We start from the raw sequence: 24,509 nt of genomic DNA, 5'->3' as shown, positions 1-24,509 counted from the left end.
CATTTTAGAGACAGAGGGGAGGTGCTGCTTGCAGAGTGACCCAGTAAATTCCTGGTCAGGCTGGGGTGAGGACCACGCTGCCTGCTCACGCATCTTCCGTCCCCCTCTCCCCGCTGCTCAGCACCTCTGCTCTCTGGCCCTGCTCCTGATGGGCCAGTACTTCTCAAGCTCCTTCTCTCTCTTTCAGCTTAAGCCCAGCAGTGGAGGCCGGCGACGAGGGGGCCAGCGCCACAAGGTGAAGTCCCAGGGGGCCTGTGTGACTCCTGCCAGCGGCTGCTGAACCTTCCCCTGGCTCACCCCCACCACCCAAGGGGTCATCATCTCTGGCCACCACTCCACCAGATGGGCAGAGCAGCTATGACCGCCACCCAGCCCTCCCGCTCAGGCCACAGCCGGAGCCTCCGCATTGCCCCCACCCCCATTTTCCAGGGGGGTTGTAATTTATAAGCTGAGGAAGGTAGCCAGACTTCTGGAGGACTGACCATCTCTCACTGTCCTCCCCACCTTCTTCCTCATTCACACATTTTTTGTACATCTGGGCCCTTAGTTTTTATTCTGTTTATTATATGTCTCTGTCTCTCTCTATTGTGTGTGTGTGTGTGTGGTGCAGGAGTGCCACCCCCAGGGCCCTGTCAGCCTCTCTTTTCTCCTCCATGGCTGCCTGCCTGCGTGTCTGTCTCTGAGAATCCTCGGGGCCGTCAGGGGATGTCAGGAGGGGAAGGAGCTGCCCTCCCTATCTTGCTGCTCCTCTTGGCACTCAGGGGCACCTTTCATGGAGCCAGACTGGGTGGAGGGGCTTCTGGGATTTGGTGTTTGCTGCTGCCAGAGTAGGAACCCCCAGTCTAGGACTTGGGCATTTTAACAGAGAGAAAGTAGTGGCTTCTCCTTTTCTCTCTCTCCTCCTTTTTCCCTTTAAGCCCAGAGATTCAGGTCATGCCAAAAGCTCTCTGGTTGTAACCTGGAGACATGTGGAGGGGAATGGCGATGGGATTATAGGACTCTCCCCATCCCGGGCCCTGACCCTGACCCTTGCCACCAACCCAAAGACAGCTGGTGGGTTTCCCCTTGGAGACAATCCTGCGTTTGCCTGGGCTGGCCCTGGCTGCCCTCAGCTTTCGCTGATCTGCCCGGCCTGGAGCCTCCCATCACCCCGCTTCTTGTTGGGCCTCAGGCACTGGTTACCAAAAGGGGGTCTGGGTCTGCTCAGGATCATGTTTTCTAGCACCTCCCGTTGGAGGAGTGGAGGGATGTTCCCCTGAGCTAGGCTGAGACTAGAACCCTATCTTCCCCGCCACGTCACCCCTGTGGCTGCTACAGGAGCACAGTAGTGAAGGCCTGAGCTCCAGGTTTGAAAGACCCAACTGGAGTGTGGGGAGGGCAGGCAGGGGTTAGTGAAAGGACACTTCCAGGGTTAGGGCAGAGCATTTAGCCCTCTGGAAGAACCCCTGCCGGGAGTGGGGCTGTGCAGACCAGAGAAGGTGGCATGGGCCTGAACCCACCTGGACTGACTACTGCACTGAAGCCACAGATGTAGGGTAGGCTGGTGGGCGGGGGTGGTTCATTCTCTAGCCGGGGCAGACACCCAGCTGGCTGGGTCCTTCCTCAGCCTTGCCTCTTCCTGTCCCCAACCCTTTCCTTTCCTCCTGCTTGCGGACTGCTGGTCCCCTCTCCTTCCCTCCTTCCAGCTGTTTCTAGTTACCACCTACCCCTGGCCATGGACTGATCAGACCAGCATTCAAAATAAAAGTTTGTTCCAAGTTGACAGTGTGGTGCTCCCTGCCCAGCCCCTCCAGGTGGAGGTGCTGCCACGGGAACGCAGTTGCTCTGCCTGCCCTGGGGCCCCTGGCGACAGCTGGGAGCAGGGCAGTGCTGTGAGGAGCCCAGCTTCCCCAGTCAGGCAGGCATGGCTTCCATGTTCAGGCTCCCTCCACCAGCTGGTGACACGGGACAAGCTTACCAACCTTCTCTGAACTTCAGTTTTCTCATTTACAAGAGGCAAAGCCACACATCAAGGTTGTGTGGATTCAGAGAATGTGAGGCCCTGGGGTGTCCTACACACGGGAAGGGCTTGCTCAGTGAGCGGTCTGCACACCATTAGTCACCCTGCCACCTCTGTGCCCTGGGCAGGCTCGAAAGGAAAGCTGTGGCTGGGACTGCCAGGAGTCTCACACGCTCCTGTTGACATTCCCAGCAGCCGCCCCTGAGGTCGATGTTTTTTCTGTTTTTCTTTTTCTTTTTTGAGACGGAGTCTCACTCTGTTGCCAGGCTGGAGTGCAGTGGCATGATCTCTGCTCACTGCAACCTCCACCTCCCAGGTTCAAGCAATTCTCCTGCCTCAGCCTTCTGAGTAGCTGGGACTACAGGCGCACGCCACCACGCCCAGCTAATTTTTTGTATTTTAGTAGAGACAGGGTTTCACCATGTCGGCCAGGATGGTCTCGATCTCCTGACCTCATGATCCTCCCGCCTCGGCCTCCCAAAGTGCTGGGATTACAGGTATGAGCCACCACGCCGGGCCTGTTCTGTTTTTCTAGTTAAGGGAACTGAAGCTCAGAGAGAAGTGTCACCAGCAGGTGTTCATTCCTGTGCCAGCCTTGCCCCCCGGCTTTTCCCAGGCAGGCTCCTTCGTGTCCACTGGCTCCAGCCCGGTCCTCTGTCTCTTGGCTGCTTCCTTCCTGCTCTTTGTCCCGACTCTGGCCCTGCTTACAGGGGCCACTACCTGCTGGTGCCTCCATAAGAAGCCTCTGGCGTTGAGCCCCCTGGCATGGCAGGGGCTGTGGGGTCTGGGTTTCCACAAGGCTTAGCCATGGCAGAACCTCGTTTTATTTTAACTCTTTGCCCTACAAACAGCAGTACTTGCCGGAACCATTCTTGGGATTCAGGAGCTCTGGCGACTACCTTGGCCTCTGGCCCCACCCAGGAGGGTGGGGTTGGATCTGTGTAGTTGCCAGGCCCACAGCTGCCAGCAGGGGGCTGACTGGATCCATGGTTTACTGTGTTTAATGGGGGTAACAGGGGTCCCTACAGCCCTCCCAGCTAAACATTTGGAACAAAACACCAGCCCTTTTGTAGTGGATGCGGAATAAAATTGTTAATCCAATCACCTCAAATGGCAAGGCCTGACCCTTGTGTGTGCAGCAGGTGTTTGTGGCGTCTTTCCCAGGAGTAAGGCCTGTGATGGTGGGATGGGGATGGCCAGAACCCTGACTCCACAGTCAGGACTGTTCTGGCTTATCAGCCACCCTGGCACAGAGAGGGTCACAGGAATGAATGTGTCACGCACAGGGGCAGCACAGGTTTAGTTGGGTTGGGGGAAGTACCATGGAGCCGGCAGTGTGAGGGCTGTGCTGTGAGGGCCCAGTAGGATTTGAATGTACAGACGGGCAGAGGGCATGTGCCCAGCCTAGGCTCTGGGCTCTTGCCACAGTGTGTGGCAACTTCCAGGGGCTTGTTTATTGGTGCTGCGTGGGGATGTCTCTTTTGTTTAGATGGTGCCAGAGGCAGAGCAGGTGTCAGTGAAGGGGAGTGAGCACAGGACCAGCTGTCTCCCAAGAGGCTGAGGAACTGTCCCAAGGCTTTGGGGGCTGGATTTGTGCCTCACCCAGCTCCTCTCTTGTGGCTGTCTCCACAGCCCTCCCTACTGACTGGGTCCCTGCCTTTATTTTCTCAGCCATGATGAGGAACAGCCCTGGGCCAGGTGCCACAGTCAGTATGAGACGCTCCAGGATCAGGCTAGAGAACCACCCAAACCAGGTCTGGGGAGCTATCTGTGGGAAAGGTCAGGGCCTGTTTTTCTCCTAGAGCTGGCAGCTGCTGGCTGTTCAAGGGACCTACCTCCTTGTCCCTTCCCAGTCACAGGTCCAAGGGGCAAATAGCAAATTCCCATGGAGGAGAATCACTGCACTCCAAGTGGACATGGCCGGTGGGTAAGTGTAACTTTTTCTGCTGCTGTTCAGTGGTACTGAGAGACAGGAAAGCCCCACTGCTCCCGCCCCACCCTTTGTGATGGCGTTATCAATGACAGCTAATAAAGCCACCTCACTTCTTCCTCATGCCAGCCCTTGACCCACAAACACTGGAGGAGACCTGCCTCAGGTCCCATCCCCCACCACAACTGGGCTTTAGCTGAAAGTTGTGGGTGTCTGAACTTTAGGAATAAGTCTTCGGGGACATTCGTTTGGCCAAGAATTCATTCCCTCATCTGCCTAAGAGCAGCTGCCCTAGGTGATATACAAAGGTCATTCCCTCATCTACCCAAGAGCAACTGCCCTAGGTGATAGGCAAAAGCCACATGAAAGCCACATCCCACAGCTCTTGGGCATCATTTATTTTTTGCATAGGCATAAATTAGGATCTGGAGATAAAAAACTTAAGAACCAATAGTGCAGCATTTGTGACAGGAGAGCGCAAAACAAAGCCTGGCTACCTCGGGATGGAGCAGGGGCGGCCTCACCACCACTGCATCCAGCCTCATGCTCCAGAGCGGATTTGAGGCTCAGCGCTACAGTGAAGGCCTGCCTGCCTTCTTGCCCCTTCCCCGCAGCCGGACCACCAGACACAGCCAGAACCAGTGCCCCAGGCCCCTCTCCATGGCCAGGAACAAGAGACTGAGTATCACCCAGTGCCCCACAGAACGGGGCTAGGAATCAAGCCCTTAGCTTTTCAGTTAGAAAAACAGACCTTGAAAAATATATACATAATACAGTGGGGCCTGCTGGCTCTAAAAGTCCCCTCCTCCCCCTTCCCTATCCAGGGTAACTTCTGCCAGCCTCTTCCCCCAGCCCCCACCAACTGCCCCACAGAGAACCAACCAGAAGGGCGACTACCTGAACAAGAGCTGCAAGAGCCCAAGGGGGCAGCCTGAGCAGAGGGCCCCTACATCAGGGCCTGGTTAGATGTGGGGGCCGGTGCAGACAGACCTCCCACCCCGATACCCTGAACGTCCCCACAAGAGCCCAGGAGTTCCATGCTCCCCACTCTTCTTGCTATAACCCCAGATGCTAATGGCCCCAAAGACAGGTCTAGGTCTCCGTACCCCGGGAGAATGTGGAAAGCAAGCTCAGGGGCACTGGCAGGCCCTAGCAGGAATGGGGAGCAGGGTGGGCCCCAACCTAGCATCAGGAGAGAGAAAAGCAACTACCGTCCCCAGCAGAGGGGAAGCCTACAGGGTTGGCCCTGGGCCCCTTAGAAGATCACAGGAGCCAGTCCCCTTTAGGGCACAAGAAGCCCCATGGCCCACTGCTACCCTCCCCGGGACTAATACACGCTTTTGTCGAAGCCCCTCAGGGACTCTGTGGTTCAGGCTTCCCTAGGTGGAGGGCACTAACCTTGTAGAGAGCTGGGCAGCTCTCCATCAGGTGCTTCCTGCTTGGGAAAGTCCCATCCTGCTCTGGAGCTAAGCACCCTCTTCCCAGAGGGCCTTGCTTCCCTGCCCAGGGGCAGAGGCAGCTCACCTAGCCCAGGCCCTAGCTCGCCCCTCCCACAGCCCTGGCACCTGCTTCATCCATAGGCCTCCCTTCAGCAGCTCCCAGGCACCAGCCCCTGACCCCAGGCAACACCAGTCAGGTCCTACCTCTCCCAACTTCCCAGTCCCCCATGATATACTACATATATACACACTCCCAGGATGGGAAGCAGATGCCACGGGCATGGAGGGAAGGAAGAAGGGAGCTGCTGGAGCCTGCTAACTGCTTCGAGCCACCTGCTGCTCAGGAGACCCTGCCCCTCCTTCTCATCTGCATGGGGCCACAGGCTCCTCTCTTGTGCTCCTAGAAGTCAGAGCGCCGAGCAAGCGTGTGGGGGAAGCGGCGGGGTGCTGTTCACCCACTCCCAGATGGCTGGCAGCAGGCACCAGAAAGCAGGGCTAGTGGGCGGGCTCCCCATGCACTCTGAAGCGGTAGATGCAGGTGTACTCGGGGTGGCCCCAGTTAGTCAGGATCCGCAGCTCCACCACCTGGTACGTGGCCATCGTAGGGGCCTGGGTAGAGAAGAAAGGGATTAAGAGCATCAGAGACCTGTGAGGCCTCACTGACAGAGAAAGTGGGAAGGGGAGACAGCCTCGCCTAGGGCCAGATGGCTCCCCTGCTCCTTCCCTGGGGCTCTGAAGAGAACCGGGCTTCAAAAGCTCCTATCTTTAGTCTCCTGAGCAGTGTTTCCAACCAGTGGGTTAAGGGGCCACCTGTAGCACACTTCATCTGAAACCGGAATGAATTCATCCACAATCGCTTTTTTATTGTGATCAACAGATAGAACCACCTTCATAGAGGGCTTCGTAGATGCTGATGTATGGCACACTTGATTCTTTTTCTCAAGTGCCCATCAGGCCTCTGTCTAGCCACAATGTTGGGAATGGTGTTAGCAGCATATCTTACCTGGGCAGATGCCACAGGCCTAGCACACTCCTGGCTTATCCCTTCTCCTGTCTTCTACCCTCTTTTTTTTTTTTTTTTTTTTTTTTTTTTTGAGACAGGGTCTTGCTCTGTCACCCAGGCTGGAGTGCAGTGGTGTGATCACAGTTCACTGCCTCAACCTTCTGGGCTCAAGGGATCCTCCCACCTTAGCCTCCCCAGTAGCTGGGACCACAGGTGCATGTCACCACACCCGGCTAAATTTTTTAACATTTTTTGTAGAGACGGGATCTCGCTGTGTTCACCAGGCTGGTCTTGAACTCCTGGGCTCAAGCAATCCCCTCGCCTTGGCCTCGCAAAGTGCTGGAATTACAGACATGAGCCACCTCGTCTGGCCTCTATACTTTTTCCTAAAGAGAAATCCCGGCCGGGCGGGGTGGCTCACGCCTGTAATCCCAGCACTTTGGGAGGCCGAGGCGGGCGGATCACGAGGTCAGGGGATCGAGACCATCCTGGCTAACACGGTGAAACCCCGTCTCTATTAAAAATACAAAAAATTAGCCGGGCAAGGTGGCGGGCGCCTGTAGTCCCAGCTACGCAGGAGGCTGAGGCAGGAGAATGGCGTGAACCCCGGGGGGCGGGGCCTGCAGTGAGCCGAGATGGCGCCACTGCACTCCAGCCTGGGTGAAAGAGCGAGACTCCTTCTCAAAAAAAAAAATAAAAAAAAAAAATAAAAAGAGAAATCCCAACCTCTCTCGCGGGCTCATTACCTCCTCAGAGCTGACGACAACTCAGTTCTTTCTGGCCCCCCCGACAGCTCCACTAGACTGTCCCATAGGTGCCTCAGACTCAGCCAGACCTGCTGCCTGCTCCACATCCGCCCCCCTCGCAGTGGCTTCTTCCTCCCACCCCATCCAACCAGACATTCACGACCCTCCCTGCTACGTCTTTGTCCTCACTCCCAACGCCCCACTCCCCCACCTATCCTGTTCTGGCTGCTTTCCCGCAACCACTTCCTGACGGGTCTCCCAGGCCCAGGCTCGCCCCCTTCGAGTTATATAGTGATGTTAGTCAAATGGACATAGCTTTGTCACCTGAAGCACAGCACTGCCTCCCCCAGGCCCCTGAGGGCTTATTTCCTGCCTCTCTGTGGCCTCCTCTTCCTGCCACTGTCCCTTGTCCACCTCCCACTATCCCCGCCAACCCAATTCCTCACTCCAGGACTCCCCCGGTGTGGGGCTTAGGCCAATGGTTTGTTCAAATGCAGGCTCCTGGGTCCTGTCAGCCCTAAGGAACCAGACTCTCCTGGGGTGGAGACTGGGAATCTGCATTTCTAACTGACTTAGGAGATTGGATGCCCACTGAAGTTTAAGCCGCATGCACTGCCTGAGGCTCCAGCTGGCCATGATAGAATGCCCGTGCCCTGGCATGTGCTGGCGGCGGCTCCTTGAACGTCTCTGCTGGCCTTCCTTTCCTGGCCACCCAACCCCTCTTGAGTAAAGCCCGCCTCCTGGTGTCCTTTTCCAGGAAGCTTCCCTCATGCTGCCCTTCTGGAAGGTGCTTCCCCTGTGCTGACATCTGCAGGATGCGTGTTACACCCCATTTGGATGTCACATCTTGAGCTGTGGGAAAGGAGAGCAGGGCTTCCCTCTCTGAATCCCATGCCTGGCAGGGTAAGTGCCCAGGGAGCACCTGCTGCCTGGATGGGGAGTCTGCGCCGCTTCTGCTAGCACAGCAGCATCCCGTACCTGAAAGTGAAACGTCTGAATAGGCTCGCCGTCCTGATCATAAGTGAACCTGCCAAGGAGCGTCCCCTCCTGCTGCAGGTCTTCGTCAAACCCCTGCAAAGAGAGCGGAGGGAAGTGGGCGGGGAGGGGGCTGGAGCAGGGAGAACACCCCTCCCCACTCCAATCCCTGCTCCTCCCACCCAGCAGATCAGGCACCAGCGTGGCCTATGACAAGTCACTTCACTCTCTTGTGCCACAGTTTCTGCCTCCAAAGCCTGAGGTAACAGGGACTGAAGTGCTGTCTCTCACCCTGGCTCCTCCTCTTCCAAATCCACTCCTCTCCCTTCCAGTCCAAGGGCGACCCCGACTTGATCCTCAGTAGAGAGGCCCACAGGATCCTCCTGCAGCCCCTCCGGCCCCACCACGGGACAGATACTCACAAAGATGGCGAAGTCCTTGGGGGCACTGGAGATAGTGCTGTTGGGTGACAAGGCCTTGGGCACATGCTCTAAGGTAACGGCCGTGGGGCGGATGCGGGCAGAGAGGCGGACCACGGCGAAGCCCTGTGGCCCCTGGAAGGCCCAGCAGTTGCCTGGGTGCACATCTGGCTGGAGGAGCAGAAAGTCATGTCAGGACAGGGCCCTGAGTCCAGCTCTTGCTGACCCCAGCTCTTGCTGACCCCAGATGGGACCAGCCCCCAGTGTGCTCAGAGCCCCCGCTGCTGTGCTTGCCAGGTGCCCACCTGGAGGATGACTCGGGGTGACTGGGAGTGGTACCACAGGGGGATGCCGAAGAGGCTGAGGAGGGCCGTCTTGGTCTCGTAGGTCTCGGAACATCGGGTGCTGATGACGCTGGCCCCTGAGACAGGAGAAGAAGGCAGGGTGGGATCCCGCATGGGAGGAGGGCCCAGCTCAGGCCATTGGCTGTCTCCTCGCTGAAGGCGGATGGCAGATGCCCCAGGCCTAGCCTTTAACCCTCACGCAGATGCTCAGAGCAGCTTTAAAGGTCAGCCTCTCCCTGGCCCAGGATGGTGCTCGGTACGTCCTGACTTCCCTGAATTGCCACTTGCCTTTGTGATGGGTTCTAGGTTGGGTGATTTCTGCTGATCCTGAGCTTTGCTTGTTTTGCCCCACCACCAACCTGGTAGATGCCAGGGGACTGGCCATTGCGGGGTCCAGGACAAGGCAAAGCGAGGAAAGCAGGGCACGTACCTCCTGACTCCAGGGCGTAGTCCGCCAGCCCGATGCGGTCCTCACTGTAGCGCTGCAGGGCCTGCTTCACGATGTGGTGCACCTGCTGCAATGCAGGCACCAGGAGACGGTTGCAGCAGGGAGCAGACATGTCCCCCGTCACCTCGTGGCCGTGGGCCAAGGACCCATGGGCTGACCCCTTCTAGGCTTGCACTGTGCTGGTGCCCAGGCAGATGTGGGCACACTGCCACCCACCCATGCCGGCCCCACAGCATGCAAAGCCTCCTGCTTGGCACTTCCATCCTGGAACCTGCCAGGGAGCTGGCAGTGTGGGACTGTCCAGGGCTCCCAGGGAGGAGAGCTGTGGGTGGGTGTGTGGAGAGGGGCATGTGGGCCTCACCTCCTCTGTCACTCCAATCACACCTTCTTTCTGCAGCGTCAGGCCCAGGGAGGCCGCGGCTTCCCTGGCCGACTTGCCCTGCATCTCTGCCACATGGGTGAGGATCTTGCTCTCCAGTTCTCGCAGCTGAGCTTGCATCTCCTCTCTCTGAAGGAGGCCCACGCGGCCCCCTCCGCCTCGGGCAAGGAACTGACTGATCCAGGCCGGGAACTGAGATTCCACCTATAGGAATCCAAAAGGGTGTCACCCTGGGGGGCTTGCAGGGACAGCAGGAGCTGCTATGACAGGGCCAGTGCTTAGCTGGATAGCAGGGATAGGGTAGGAGGGAGGCCACTGGAGGAAAGAGTTATGAACACTCCATGGGCACTGACAGAAAAACAGGAAGAACACCTGTCAATGACAGCCCATATGTGCCAAGGCCAGCGCCACAGTCTCTTCGGCATAACAGAGGCTGCAGGGGCGAGGGGTGCCTGCTTTGCAGGCCCCAGGACATGTGGTCTCAAAGGAGGAGGAGAGGGACCAGCACTCACGTCGTCCCGCACGGCCTGGATCTGCTGGGGCAGCAGGTCCACTTCATCCGCCACCGAGCTCTGCTTCAGTGCCAGAGCCGCCAGCTCCTGCTGCAGGCCGGCCAGCTGATCCTCCAGCCGCCTCAGCTCCTTCACAGAGCTCTCCCGGAAGGACTCCTGGGTCATGCTGGTCCCAGAGAGAGAAGAGTAAGCCTCGGATCTCTTTGGTGGGAGGTAAGCCCACACCGAAGAAGAAAGAGGACCCCCTAGTGGGCTCCTGTCATGAGAGTGGGTGCCCAGCATTCATCGTGAACATGAGAAGGGGCAAGGCCTCTCCTGGGGGTTCTGGCTACAGAACACAGTGCAGGTGCCCAGGAACTGGCCTGCCTGTCCCAAGGAGCTAATTCTGAGCCTGCTTCCTTTCTAAGCCCAGAGTCCAGAATGTACTCTGCCTCAGCCTCTCACATCCTCCACAAGCATGGACATCTGGGCCATGAGAAGGCAGTTACATGAGCCTGTAAGAAAGGACGCTGTGTCTATAAATGAATCCTGGTCCTCTCACAGGGCCTGCCCCCTGCCCTCAGGACCCCCCTGCTAACCTCCATGGCACCTCAAAGACAGGCCCTGGGCAGGGGTCCTGAGCTGGGTTTCAACCCCTCCCCCGACCCTCTGCTTGGCAAGATGATCAGAACTCTCTGCTTTGCGGCTCTGCTCCACAGTCCTGCCTGGAGAGTGGGTGGGGCTGGGGAGGAGCAGGCCGAGGCCAGCTGGTGGCGCCCAGTACCTTTGCCACTCTGACTTCAGCTGCTGGATGCGAGCCTCGGACTCCTGTGTAGGAAGAAGGGACAAATACAAGAAATACCCAGCTCAGAAATTGGTGTTCCAGAGTAGGATCTACTGTCTGTTAGCGTCTTTGCTTAACCACACCCCTGCCCAAGGTCTCTTGACCCCTGCAGCAAAAATCAAACTGGCTTCCTGATCAAAGCCCTCATGAGTCTCGTCCATGTCTGACACACTGAGGTATCCGTTCACCCACACTCAGCACGTGCACACCAGCATGACAGGCCGCTGTGCCCTGGCACACCCCAGGGAGCTCCTGCACAGCTCCCCAACTAAGGGGTCGGGGGTTAAACAGAGAAGTCAGAGGAGGGCACGCCCCTCCCCACGCAACACCCAAACAGTCCCTTTGGAAGGGCCGAAGGGTCCGAAGTGAACATGTTGGATGGGGTCAGGACCCGGTCACAGGCCCTCAGTGCCCAAGCCCGCTGACCTGGGAGGCCTGGACGATCTTCTTGAAGAGGTCTTCTGAGTCTTGCTGATGCTCTGCTCTCAGGGTAGACAGTTCTTCCTGTCAGACAGGAGTGAGAGGACAGGTCTGACAGAGTCATGCTTATAGGCACCCTTATGACTAGGAAGTGGTGGAACTGGAATTCAAACAAGGTCTGTTTGCTTCCAAAGCCCTGGCTCTCAGCCTTCAGGCTACATTGCTTCTCTGGACCACGCAAGACTCCCTCTTCAGCTCCACTGCACGTGTCAGGCACCATGCTGGGGCTTTCTACTTGCACAGCTCACTATGGGGGTGGGGGAGACACGATGGCCTCCATCAAAGAGGAGGAAACAGGCTTAGAGAAGGTGAGGAGGCCTGGCGTGGTGGCTTACGCCTGTAATCCCAGGACTGTGGGAGGCCAAGGTGGGCAGATCACTAGAGGTCAGGAGTTCGAGACCAGCCTGGCCAACTTGGTAAAACCCTGTCTCTACTAAAAATACAAAAAAATTAGCTGGATGTGGTGGTGCACGCCTATAATCCAGCTACTCGGGAGGCTGAGGCAAGAGAATCGCTTGAACCTGGGAGGCACAGGTTGTAGTGAGTCGAGATCACGCCACTGCACTCCAGCCTGGGTGACAGAGTGAGATCTTGACTCAAAAAAAAAAAAAAAAGAAAAAGAAAAAGAGAACGGGAGTAACTGCCAAAAGGCAGAGCTGTCTGATCCCAAATGACACTTGTTCTCTCTCCTGCTGGGCACCTTCATGCTTTCCTGTGGGTGTCACCCACCTCCCACCCTGAGGTATTCTGCCTCCTACCTGGATGCGAGCAGCAGTTTCCCTGCGGAAATCCTCCTTCAGGGCAGCTTCACGGCGGCTCACCAGCCCCTCCAGCAGTGCCAGGGTGTCCTCGTGGGTCAGGCCACCACCACCTCCCTGGCCAGGAGCCCCTTGCCGCAGCTCCAGACGTTCCAGCCGCATGGCCTCCTTCTGCCAGTTGGAGGAAAATTCAGCAGCAAGAGCTTCCAGACGCCGCTCCAGAGAGTGTACCCGGGACATAACGCGCTGCTCAGCCTGGCAGGGTGGAGAGAGAGCCACGGAGTGAGGGACCCTTGGATGACAGTGCTTCCCAAAGACCACCCCGACACAGCCAACACAGGAAGGGAAAAGATTCCAGAGACGTTACAGCATAAGGCCACGCAGGGCCAGCTGGAGCTCGTGGGCAGGGGCTGCCGACCTCTGAGCTGGGTGTGCTGGGAGCCGGGGATCACTGGGTGCCGGCCACAGAGGAGGGTCCCTGAGGACACAGTACAGAAGTCTGATCCCAGAGGAGGAAGGAAGGTGGGCTGGGGAGAAGGTCTGAGTGCAGGGACGGTCCAAGGGGAGGACTGACAGCTGCAGGATGGCTGCAGGGGGCCGTGGACCCTGCTGGCCTGAAGCTCACTCCTTCCCCGCCTCCTACAGGGGCAGGGGAGCCAGGGCTGCCAGTTCTGTCTGTGGACTCTCAGTGGCTTTCACTCCTTCCCTAGGTAATTATGGCTAAGAGACAGAATAATTTGAAAATACGTTCCTTTTCCTCTTTAGCTGGATGTCCCACAGAGAAAATGGAATAAATGTCATTTGGACTGAGGGTGGCATTTGATAGTGTGTCATGAATTTGAGAATGTTGTTGGCTTAACAACAAAATCATTGCCAAGAGAAGTGATAAAAACTGTCAAATAAAGGGCAGGGAGCTACTGAGCAGCAGAGGTTCTGAGTTTTAGAAATCCTGGTTTTTAAATAGGCGCTACATTTGCATGACTCAAAAAGCACACAAACGGGCGGGACGTGGTGGCTCACGCCTGTAATCCCAGCACTTTGGGAGGCTGACGCAGGTGGATTATCTGAGGTCAGAAGTTCGAGACCAGCCTGGCCAGTATGGTGAAACCCTGTGTCTACTAAATACACAAAAATTAGCTGGGGATGGTGGCAGGTTCCTGTAATCCCAGCTACTCAGGAGGCTGAGGCAGGAGAATCGCTTGAACCTGGGAGGTGGAGGTTGCAGTGAGCTGAGATGGTGCCATTGCACTTTAGTCTGGGCAACAAGAGCAAGACTCTGTCTCAAAAAAAAAAAAAAAAAAAAAGCCCACAAAAAACAGCAAAAAATCCTCTGCCCCAGTTGCCTCACCAACAGCCTCTCCCAGACCAGGAAGCTGTTTTTATTTTAACTTCATGCAAATGTTGCTAATACAAGATATATTCATATTTTTTTACTTACCCTTTTTTACAAAAAAGATGGTTCTGAAATTGAACTGTATTTAATGTCTTTAATGGTGAAAAAAGGAAAAGTCATAGATGTCATTATTTTGTAAAATAATAAGATCATGGTGTGGTACTCACTTTGGCAGCACATATAATAAAATTGGAAAGATCATGGTCTGGAAAGTTACACAAAAATAGATGGTTAAACATGTGATACCGGCTGGGCGTGATGGCTCACACCTGTAATCCCAGCACTTTGGGAGGCCAAGGCGGGCGGATCATGGGGTCAGGAGATAGAGACCATCCTGGCCAACATGGTGAAACCCTGTCTCTACTAAAAATACAAAAATTAGCTGGCGTGGTGGTGCATGCCTGTAGTCCCAGCTACTCGGGACGCCGAGGCAGGAGAATCGCTTGAACCCGGGAGGCGTAGGCTGCAGTGAGCTGAGATCGTGCCACTGCACTCCAGCCTGGGTGACACAGCAAGACTGTCTCAAAAAAAAAAAAAAAAAAAAGTGATACTATGCCAGGTGCAGTGACTCATGCCTGTAATCCCAGCCCTTTGGAAGGCTGAGGCAGGAGGATTGCTTGAAGCCAGGAGTTCAAGACCAGCCTGGGCAACATAGTGAGACCCTGTCTCTACAAAAATTTTTTTAAAAAATTAGACAGACATAGTGGTGTACACCTGTAGTCCCAGCTACTTGGCAGGCTGATGCAGGAGGATCGCTTGAGCCCAGGAGTTCAAGGTTACAATGAGTTATGATTACACTACTGCACTGCAGCCTGGACAACAGAATGAGACCCTGTCTCAAAAAATTTTTAAATGAATAATAAAAATGTGATACGAAGTTAAATTCAGTGAGGTGCAAGTGCAGGTCAAATAACTATAATTAGAAAATGAAGAGTTTTATTAAAAATAAAGACAGGGTCTCACTGTGTTGCCTAGGCTAGTCTCGAACTCCTGGCCTTAAGTGATCCTCCCACCTTGGCCTCCCAAAGTGCTGAGATTACAGATGTGAGCCATCAGGCTTGGCTTAGAGGTTTAAATTGTCAGTATCAGTACCTGTGCTCACATCGCTTTCTGGTTACGCTGATTGCAGGCTCCTTGAGGGCACAGCCTGGGCCTGATTCATTTTTAGACTCTGGCAGATTATAAAAATGGCCACCATCCCTCACTCCTCCCTGCAGCCGCACCTCTGCCATGTGACTTTGTGGGTTCTCTTGCTGAGAGGTGAAGTCTAGTTCCCTCTCCTTGAATCTGGTTTTGGCTCTGAGATTTGCTGTAGCCAACAGAATGTGGCGGGAGTGACGGTGTGCTGGTTCTGGATCAAGGCCTCAAAGGTCTGGTTGCCTTGCTTTGCTCTTGAAACCCTGCCTGGGTGCGATGAGAAACAGCTGGGGCTAGCCTGCCAGGTGAGCAAAGTGCACATGGAGTACAGCTGTCCTAGGCAAGGGCTTCGACCAGCTGGCCCCCAGCTGACACCCCCGCCCCCAGCCAACTGTAGACAGACAGATCCACACAGGCAAGTACGAGCCCAGCCAAGGTTGCTTCTCTTTTCTCAGACCAGAAAGACCACCCGGACAACCCACAGACTCATGACCTAATCAAATATTGTAGTTTTAAGCCACTGCTTTTAGGGGTGGATTATCTGTGGTAAGAGGTAACTGACTGGGATATTATCTTAGTCATAGAAGGTGCTCAGTAAATATTTGTGAAACAGTACTGAAAAGGAACAAAGTAGACAAGATAATTTGTTGGATTCCTTTTCTTTCTGTTTTCTGTGCCTTGTAAGATGGCAACTAACAGTACGCCTCAGCTTTGTGTGTTCGGTGTGAGGCAGGCTGAGGGCGCACCCACCACTTTCACTGTCACCTAATTATTGCTAAGCTCTTGGGAGCTATCACCGTCAGAGACTCACCTGGAAATGTGGCGATGAGTCTCTGGATTCCCAGCCCTCATCCTGCCTCCTGCTGTCCTTCGCTGCCCACCAGGAAACCAAAGCAGGGTGGAATGTCTGCAGCCCATAGGGGTAGAAATACCAAGCGCCTGTGCACAGGGGAGAGGGTGTTACCCCGGCTAGGCCTCCAGCAGGAGGCTCGCGCTAGGGAGGATGGCTGCCTGATCCCTGCCAGTGCTTGTGGCCTGTTCCACTCGTGGAGCTGTGCCCTTCCAGAGGCATCAGAGGGATGCAGGTGTCCCCATTCTCTGAGGTGGCAACTTCCACCTAACAACCTCAGAGCATAGTCATTCTCACACCCCCACGGGAATCCTTCATCTTTCTTAAATGGCAAAACTTGGAGAAAACATTTTGAATGAGTTAGGGATGATCCAGGGTACAGCCCAGAGGACCTGATGGTTCTCAGCCCTGTCTGGACGTCAGAATCACCTGGGGAGCTTTTAGTACAACGAGGTCCGGCCCTGCCCTCCGGAGAGAAAGCTAATTGGCCTGGGGTGGGGCCCCTGCATAGGTGGGTTTGTAAAGCTCCCTGGTGACTGTCATGGGCCGCCATGGCTGAGAGTCACTGTAACGGGAAGCACCACCCCCTCTAAGAGAGGCTGCTCGTGGCCCAGACCCGAGCACCAAGCTGCAGCCACACAGAGACATGTTCATTCTGTTTTCAGGGCCATCTGTTTGATACCTGTTTACTCCTGAGCTCTGGGGCAGGTGGTGGGGGAGGGAGGGCTTTCTGTCCTGATAAAGCTCCATTCGCTACTCAAGCACCAGTGGTTGGCAGGTGCAAAAGGAAGCTCATGCCCATGGGGCTTGAAGTCCAGCATGGACATGGCCTTCATGCACACACTCCTTGAGCAGGTCACTGAGCCCCCTCCACGCACATCTCCATGTGATGGGTTCACAGCACTGACTACAGCAACCCCACAAGGCCACGGTGAAGCTCAAATTGAACTGAGATAATGCATGGGAAAGTGCTCTCTGGGTACATTGCTATGCAATTATAAAGAATCACTGACTGGGCCGGGCGCGGTGGCTCACGCCTTTAATCCCAGCACTTTGGGAGGCCGAGGCGGGCGGATCACGAGGTCAGGAGATCGAGACCATCCTGGCTAACATGGTGAAACCCCATCTCTACTAAAGATACAAAAAGAAATTAGCCGGGCGGGGTGGTGGCCACCTGTAGTCCCAGCTACTCGGGAGGCTGAGGCAGGAGAATGGCATGAACCTGGGAGGTGGAGCTTGCAGTGAGTCAAGATTGTACCACTGCACTCCAGCCTGGGCGACAGAGCAAGATTCTGTCACAAAAAAAAAAAAAAAAAAGAATCACTGACTGGGTGTGGTGGCTCACACCTGTAATCCCGGCACTTTGGGAGGCCGAGGTGGGTGGATCACTTGAGGTCAGGAGTTCGAGACCAGCCTGGCCAACATGGTGAAACCCCGTCTGTACTAAAAATACAAAAATTAGCTGTGTGTGGTGCTGCGTGCCTATAATCCCAGCTACTCGGTAGGCTGAGGTGGGAGGATCACCTGAGCTCAGAAGGTCAAGGTTGCAGTGAGCTGTGTTCATGCCACTGTACTTCAGCCAGGGTGACAGAGGAAGACTTTGTCTCAAAACAAACAAAAAACCAAGGCAGGCCTGTGCTAGCACCTGGGATGATTCAGGGCAGCTGGTAAGTAACTGGTGTAAAAAAGAGGCACTTATGGCTGGGCGCGGTGGCTCATGCCTGTAATCCCAGCACTTTGGGAGGCTGAGGGAGCTGGATCACCTGAGGTCAGGAGTTCGAGACCAGCCTGACAACATGGAGAAACCCCATCTCTAGTAAAAATATAAAATTAGCTGGGCATGTTGGCGCATGCCTGTAATCCCAGCTACTTGGGAGGCTGAGGCAGGAGAATCACTTGAACCTGAGAGGTGGAGGTTGTGGTGAGGCGACATTACGCCATTGCACTCCAGCCTGGGCAACAAGAGCAAAACTCTGTCTCAAAAAATAAAAACAAAAAACCACAAACAAAAAAGGCACTTATTTCCCTTTGCTGCTTCATTGTTTTTACTTTAAAGACAGCTCAAGATTTACCTTCATCTTGTAAATATAACTCCCTCATAGCCGATGTCCCTGTTGGAGTGGAGGGAGGATGACTGCTAATGATAAGGGGAGGGCATCCCGCTCTTCACCCAATGTTGCGGCACTAGGGTGTGCTCCTGCCTAGGGCAGCACAAAAGAGGCTCAGGAGAGGTGGGGAGGGCCATGCAGAGATGATCCAGGGTCCAGGGCTCAGGCCCTGCCCAGTCATGGGCTCACCCCACCCAGTCTTGCCCCTTCCCTGCCTGCCAAAGGTCACCACCCTCTAGTGAACACATCTCTGTGCCTCCCTCTGCTCTCCCCACGCAGGCTCACCATACGTCAGGCACGTCAGCAAGAGCAGTGGCAGCAGGAACCAGAGGAACGTCTTCAGGGACGAGAAGCGCCTGGACCACGCGGGAGGGCAGGACAGGGGAGGCGGAGGCGTGAGGGGAGCTCCAGGCCTCCACGTTCCACCCAGGGAGTACCCTGAGATGTTTTCCTGGCTGCTGAACTAGAGCTAAGGAGGATAGCTTTGAGCTTCTCACTGTGCCAGGGCCAGCCTGGACATGTCAGAGCCTTTCCTGCTGGGCAGGTCTTAGAGTGATGGGACAATTTTGACTGAATTTTACCGATGTTATTAAAAATAGTGTGGTCTTTGAAAAACTCGAAAATTTTTATATGGACAGGTCCTCTAAGTATGCAAATATAGAAAAAAAAGTAACTCCTTAAATAATAACAAAGAACCTGTTTTTGGTGACACAAACCCATCCTTGCCCCTTGTTTCAGTGTGGCCAGCTGTCCCCTCTGCCCGGACCTGGATTACGGCCAGAGGGATCCTGACTTCTGGGTTCTGTGTTCTTCTCCCTAAGGGGCACGTTCTCAAATCCTGGTTCTGCTGGTTTAGGGACTTGGGGAACAAACCCATAGCATCCTCAGGCAGAGCCCCTTTGTGGCTCTGACCATGAGTGGGGAACTCAGGGGGTTAGATTGTCCCAGGCCCAAGAAGGAAGATGGACTTTCTGGGAAACCCCGCTTCTTGCCTGGAGTCAGTGGGCCTACCCTGCAGGAGGAAAGCCATCATGTGTCTGAGAGCCAGGCATGGCTGGACTAGTGTGGCGTTTAGTAGAATGTGTCCAAGAAGAAATAATCTGTGCTCTGGAATCCTGCCTCGAAGGGCTATCGATTCGGGGAGAAAAACCTGACTCGGAGTCCATCCTCTGTCAGGCAGGGGTGGGCTTTGGGGAGGCTACTCCGTGATCGCTAATAAAGGCTCCAGGGAAACTGGGGAAAACCCTCAGAGAATCGACCATTACAAGTTGACACACTTTACCAGTCCCTTCACCCCAGGGCCTTGTGATTTATTGGCAAGGGTGGAGTCTCGCTCACCTGGTTAAAACGAAGACGTCAAGGAGGGAGGCAGCTGTGGTCAGGCGGTACCAGGTGGTGCCAGCCCACCAGTAGAGAAGTCTGAAGAGCCGGCCTGGAAGAATGACCATCAAGCCGGAGGCTCCACATGGTGGCTGGGGACACCGCTCCTTTGTCCCGTCTGCCGTCCTCCATGCCCCTACCCCACCCCCACCTGCCAGTATGCCTCTGTCCCGCCCTACCGGGACCCAGCTCCTTGGATCCCACCTGCCCACACCCTCTGTCCTGCTCTGCAGCTGCTCCTTCCCCTCCACGCAAGGGGGTCCCCACAGCTCTGGGCTCCCGTGATTATTCTAGAATGACCTTTCCCCAACGGTCCTACGGTCTCTCTGCATGGACAGGATGCCCAACTGCAGAGAGATGGGTAAGAAAGCACTACCACCAAGAATGGAAGTAACTGGGCACGGGTTGCAGCCCACCTGGCGAAGTGGCCACCATCCAGAGTAAGGAGCCCGCCCGGGAGACGGCGCTTCGGAGCCGCGAGCTGGAACTCTGCTGGTCTGCATCCGAGTAGCCTGCGGGGAACGAGGACACTGGCGCTCAGTCTCTGTCACTTTTGAGCCTCTTCCTTCACTGTCCTCTGACATCACCACAGCCCCACGCAGGCCCGGCGTGCAGTAAGGAATGAAATGGGAGCTCTTTGGCATTCTGTTTCCTCTGATAGCTTCCTGTTTGCATCCCTCTCCTCGCCAGCCACCCCTCAAGCTGCTGTTCAGAACTAGGTGACGGGGTCTGACATGGACACCACTCAGAATGACTGAGCACCCACCATGGGTGGAGCCCCACAGGAAAGTGCTGGAATGGGCCTGAATGCAAGGGTGTTGGCCTTAGGTTGCCACAGACTTGTAGGGTGGGGAGGACAGACAAGTGAAGGGCAGTCACAGCCCAGGCACCAGGGGCCACCGCAGGCCAGGCTGGGGCACACCCAGGGCCGGGCATGGGAGGGGTGGTGTGCCTGCCACACGCTGCCCTCTCTCCAGCTCCCTGGGGCTCCCCGTCCAGCCTTCCTGAGGCCTCCCAGCAGCCTCGGATCTGCTCAGGAGGGAGGAAGCATCGCCTACCCACGTAGTCATCCTCAGAGGAGTAGCCCGAGGAAGAGCCCAGGAAGTCCTCGGCGGCCTTGCGCCCCACGAGCCCGCTGGCCCTGCTGCTCTCTGAGCCGCCCGTGCCTCTCCTCCTCCGCACCCGCAGGTCCTCGCCTGTGCAGGGAAGAACCAGGGGCTCTTCTGGGCCTCCAAGAGCTTCTGAAAAGTGGGGTCTGGGAGAGAGGTGCTCTGAGGAGGGAATCCTGGGGACTGCAGGGGACACTGCGAGGAATATCTCGCGGGAGGTGGAGGAAGCAAAGCCCTGGGAGGGAGGGTTCCCCACTCACCCCAGTTGGCGTCACCATGCAGTTCCTCCAGGGAGCTCCTGGGTGGGAACCCGGTGCCGATGTAGGACTCGCGGACCAGCGACTCACTGTAGTAGGAGGTGTGTGCATCAGAGGACGGGCCCAGCTGTGGCGCTGGGGACAGGCGCTTCATGTTGCTGGATTTCCTCTTCAAGGTCCTGTGGGACAACCGTGAGGGCAGAGGCAGGGAGCAGGGAGGTGAGCCCAGCCAGGATCATGAAGGAAAGCCACAGCCTGAGGCCCTGCCTAGTGCAGGGCGTGGGTTCCCTTGTTGCTAGGCAACTCGCAGCTGCCATTCCCCTGACTCTTCCAATGCTGGCGCTTCCTCTCCTGTTATCTCTGAATCTCACCAGCAGATGGGCAAGATGGGCAGCGGCAGCTAGGGATGGACCCAGATTCAAACTTTACAACCCACTGAAACCAGACAGACCTGACCTGGCCTCGGAGCTAGCCAAAGCCTCAGGGCCTGTCCTCTGGGCCCCATGTCTGTGAGTGGGGCAGGACAACCAGGCAGCTGCCGCCACAGCCCATTTCCCAGTGGCCTGAGGACTGCGCCTGTCCTCAGCCGTGTCGCTGGCCAGCTGCTGAGGCCGGACAGGTGGTGAGACATGCGGGCGTGGGGCCAGGAAGGTTGGTAAGGCTGACACGCCCGTCCAGAGCAGGGGGGTTCCTGTGAGCCCAGCCTGCAGTTTTGGGGTTTCCGGCCTGGCTTATGCTTGAAGCTGCCTCTCTCCACTTCCTGTTTTCTTTCTTTCCTTTTTTTTTTTTGAGATTGAGATGGAGTTTCACTCTTGTCGCCCAGGCTGGAGTGCAATGGCATGATCTCGGCTCACTGCAACCTCTGCCTCCCAGGTTCAAGTGATTCTCCTGCCTCAGCCTCCTGAGTAGCTGGGATTACAACTGCCCGCCACCATACCTGGCTAATTTTTGTATTTTTAGTAGAGACGGGGTTTCACTTTGTTGGTCAGGCTCAGGTGATCCATCCCCCTTGGCCTCCCAAAGAGCTGGCATTACAGGTGTGAGCCACTGCGCCCGGCCTACCACTTCCTGTTTTCTAAGCATGAGGGCAGCAGCCCCGGCTCATAGTCGGGGGGAGAAGAATGGGTGCTGTGTGCTCATACACATGGAGCAAGGCAGGACCCCCTTGACCGGACGGGGGCCCACATCCTTCGATCTCTGCCCAAGGTTGCAACAAGAAGGCAGGGGGACGGCTGGACCACAGGGCATGCGAGCAGTAATCAAAAGCATGTGCGGTCGTCAGGGGCTGTGGCACTCCCTTGGGTCCCTACCTGAGAGGACTATCTTTAAACAGGGTGCTCTGGCTCCCGGCCACCGAGCTCCCTCCGCTGCTGCTGCTGCCATCATCGTCACCTTGGGAGTAGCGCGTGAGGCGCTGGCTTCTTCGGGACATGATGAGGTGGGATGTAGACTCTTCCCCTGAAGAGAATCTAAGGAGAGAGAGGAGGAGGAGGACTGGATGTGAGGCCTGGGGCTGTCCCCAGCTCCTCTCTGGAGGAGGTGGGACGGAGGCATCACCTCACAGCCGAGAACAGACCACCCCCCGGCCCCTGGCATTCAGTCTAAACAGCCCTGATGGGGATCAAGGCAGGGATCTGTGAAGCGCCCCTGCACTGCGCAGCGGCTGGAGTCATGCCCGACCTGGGGCTCACTTCGTGACTCTAGAGCCTCTTCCAGGGCGCTTTCCACAGGCTTCCCAATTCTCAGTTTCCTTGTCTTTATCCTTCATGGTGCTGAGCTCCACATAAGCCAGAATTGGGTCTTCCTCAACCTCTGACAAGTAGCAGAGACTCTGGTGCTTCTGGTCACTGCCTGCACGCCCGGTGGTCCAGCCGCCCCACCTGCCTTCTCCCTAGAGACTTCTCCCAGTCTTGCTCTAGCTGTGTCCCTTTGCTGACATGTGCTCGTTAGTCGAGGGCCCCAACGAACCTTGATGGAAAACCTTCAAACCTTCCCCATGTAGATCCCACCTATGTTCTTTTTTTTTTTTTTTTTTTGAGATGGAGTCTCGCTCTGCCGCCCAGGCTGAAGTGCAGTGGTGCAATCTTCGCTCACTGCAACCTCTACCTCCCAGGTTCAAGCGATTCTCCTGCCTCAGCCTCCCAAGTAGCTGCGATTACAGGCGTGTGCCACTGTGACCGGCTAATTTTTGTATTTTTAATAGAGATGGGGTTTCGCCATGCTGGCCAGGCTGGTCTCCAACTCCTGACCTCAGGTGATCTGCCCACCTCGGCTTCCCAAAGTGCTGGGATTACAGGCATGAGCCACCACGCTCAGCCAAAAGGATTTTTCTTTTCTTTTCTTTTCTTTTCTTTTTTTTTTTTTTAATAATAGAGACAGGGTTTCACCAAGTTGGCCAGGCTCCCACTTGCGTCCTGATGGCGCTTGCACTCTCTGTCCCCACGGTGCACACTGTGCTGCCACATCTTGGTAAGATGATGATAAAATGGTAAGTGTCTGCTGGGACTGGGCTCCTTGTATACCCCATTTATGATTATTAGACGCAAGGTAGTTATCATTACTCCCATCTACAAGGGAATAACCTGGACACCGAGGCAATGGGCAGCTTGCCCACAGTCCCCAGCCTGTAAGTGACAAAGCCAGGGTTTGGGCTCAGCTCTGACAGCCTGTAGGGCCTGGGTCTTTCTACGCAGCCTTAAAGTTTTCCAGTTGTTTCAGGAATGTATTGAAGATTCTAGTTGTGTGTCCTCAACTAGAATCTTTTTTAGCCCCACACATGCACAAAACAAGGCTGTATACATACTTGTTACACAACAAATATTTGTTAGCAAACTAACAAAATAGGGAGGAGAAGGGCAGCATGAATTACAGTCAGTCCCAGTCACCATGTGGGGCAGAAATCAAGGCTCTGGAACTGGTAATGAGAACAAAGGAAGCCAAAGTGCAAAGATCTGGCAAAAGGTAGCACTCTGTGACATGAGGAAGATTAATGAACCGCTCAGGTCCAGACACCCGAATTCAAAGTCCCCGACTGCCAACATGGGGAGTCTCAACGTTAGTGCCTCTGCTGGCCTGTACGACAAAGTCACTTGAGAATTCCTAGCACTTGCTTGTGACTTTTGATCACTTCTAGTATTCCTGGTTGATACTTAAATGACCAGTTCTCTGGGTTGTGTGGTGGGTATAGAAGTACACTTCCCAACCCAGGCTGCAGAAACCCGAAGGTCTGGTTAGTCCAGCTAGAAAGTCCTCCTCTGAAAAACAAACAGCCTCATGTCCTGGCCTTCTTGGCATCTTCCCAGGTCAGATGCCCATCTGGCATCCCCCTCTACTTTTAGCTGGTGTTGGAAAAGGGACCGATTGGTAGTAGGAAAAGCAGGAAGTTGGCCTGGGTCCTTGTCTCTATTCCTGTCCTTATAAGGTAATCTCCCCTCCCCCCTCCCTGCCCCGCCCGTGCGGTCCCTACCTGAAGGCTCCAGCTGCCCACACAGGGACTCCTCTTAGCCCCTGAAGGAGGTGACGCCTTTGCCCAGGGCAGAAACGAGGCAACATGTTTATACCATACCCAAGCTTCCGCTGGGAGGAACTAAATATTCTGATGGAGGTTGAGGGGGCAGTGCTGAAAACTGTCAGCACCCGCCTCTGCCCTCCCAGAACTGCCAGAGATGCCTCTTAGTCTTTCCTGCGGCATCCTGGCATCACAAAAGAGTTTACCATTGAGTCTGGCTTTTATAAGATGAAAAAGGTCGAGGCTCCATTCTCCAAAACAAGAAGTGAGCCCCTAGGAGCTGAAATCTACTACTGCGAATCGTAATAGATACCACCCCCGCCCCACCTCCTCCCCAACAATCAGGAAACGCTCACCTAAAGCATCCTTCCCCACTTCTCAGCTGGGCGACATCCTTTCTCAATTCCGCCCTTCCCCATCACAAACATCTCCATCCATCTTCAGACTTAACCCAGATCTGGGGCATCTTCCTTGTGACATTTCTACTCCCCGGGCACAGCCAGGCCACACGC

The 24,509-nt window shown here is 55.5% G+C and overlaps 2 protein-coding genes across 8 annotated transcripts in view; one reads left to right on the top strand and one right to left on the bottom strand.

The window, feature by feature from the left end:
• GTPBP1 (GTP binding protein 1) overlaps nucleotides 1-3,110 on the top strand; it is a 30,103-nt gene extending 26,993 nt beyond the window's left edge. For all 3 annotated transcript variants that reach the window (XM_055253271.2, XM_055253275.2, XM_055253272.2), the window contains one exon: nucleotides 188-3,110. In XM_055253271.2, the coding sequence (XP_055109246.2) occupies nucleotides 188-280 (93 nt within the window). In that variant the 3' untranslated portion in view covers nucleotides 281-3,110. The remainder of the gene's footprint in view (nucleotides 1-187) is intronic.
• Nucleotides 3,111-4,312: 1,202 nt separating this feature from the next.
• Nucleotides 4,313-24,294, bottom strand: SUN2 (Sad1 and UNC84 domain containing 2). Of its 5 annotated transcripts, none has more exons than XM_055253268.2 (18): nucleotides 23,956-24,294; nucleotides 21,800-21,958; nucleotides 20,493-20,668; nucleotides 20,182-20,319; nucleotides 19,540-19,635; nucleotides 19,082-19,175; nucleotides 18,029-18,099; nucleotides 15,597-15,724; nucleotides 12,256-12,510; nucleotides 11,444-11,521; nucleotides 10,958-11,001; nucleotides 10,195-10,360; nucleotides 9,665-9,886; nucleotides 9,286-9,370; nucleotides 8,817-8,932; nucleotides 8,515-8,682; nucleotides 8,096-8,188; nucleotides 4,313-5,977 (listed from the first exon to the last, which is right to left on the bottom strand). In XM_055253268.2, exons 1-18 carry the CDS (start codon nucleotides 24,039-24,041, stop codon nucleotides 5,864-5,866), a joined length of 2,289 nt encoding a protein of 762 aa, XP_055109243.1. In that variant the 5' UTR covers nucleotides 24,042-24,294; the 3' UTR covers nucleotides 4,313-5,863. The 5 variants fall into 5 exon arrangements, with proteins under 5 accessions (XP_055109243.1, XP_055109244.1, XP_055109241.2 ...); XM_055253269.2 differs by having other exon boundaries at nucleotides 9,286-9,367; nucleotides 23,956-24,056; XM_055253266.2 differs by having other exon boundaries at nucleotides 20,182-20,364; nucleotides 23,956-24,035.
• Between the last annotated feature and the right edge of the window lie 215 nt (nucleotides 24,295-24,509).

Source organism: Symphalangus syndactylus, chromosome 18 (genome assembly GCF_028878055.3).
Source record: "Symphalangus syndactylus isolate Jambi chromosome 18, NHGRI_mSymSyn1-v2.1_pri, whole genome shotgun sequence".
NCBI classification, from domain to species: domain Eukaryota; kingdom Metazoa; phylum Chordata; class Mammalia; order Primates; family Hylobatidae; genus Symphalangus; species Symphalangus syndactylus.
Note: the sequence above shows the minus strand (reverse complement) of the source record. Positions and strands in the feature narration are given on the sequence as shown.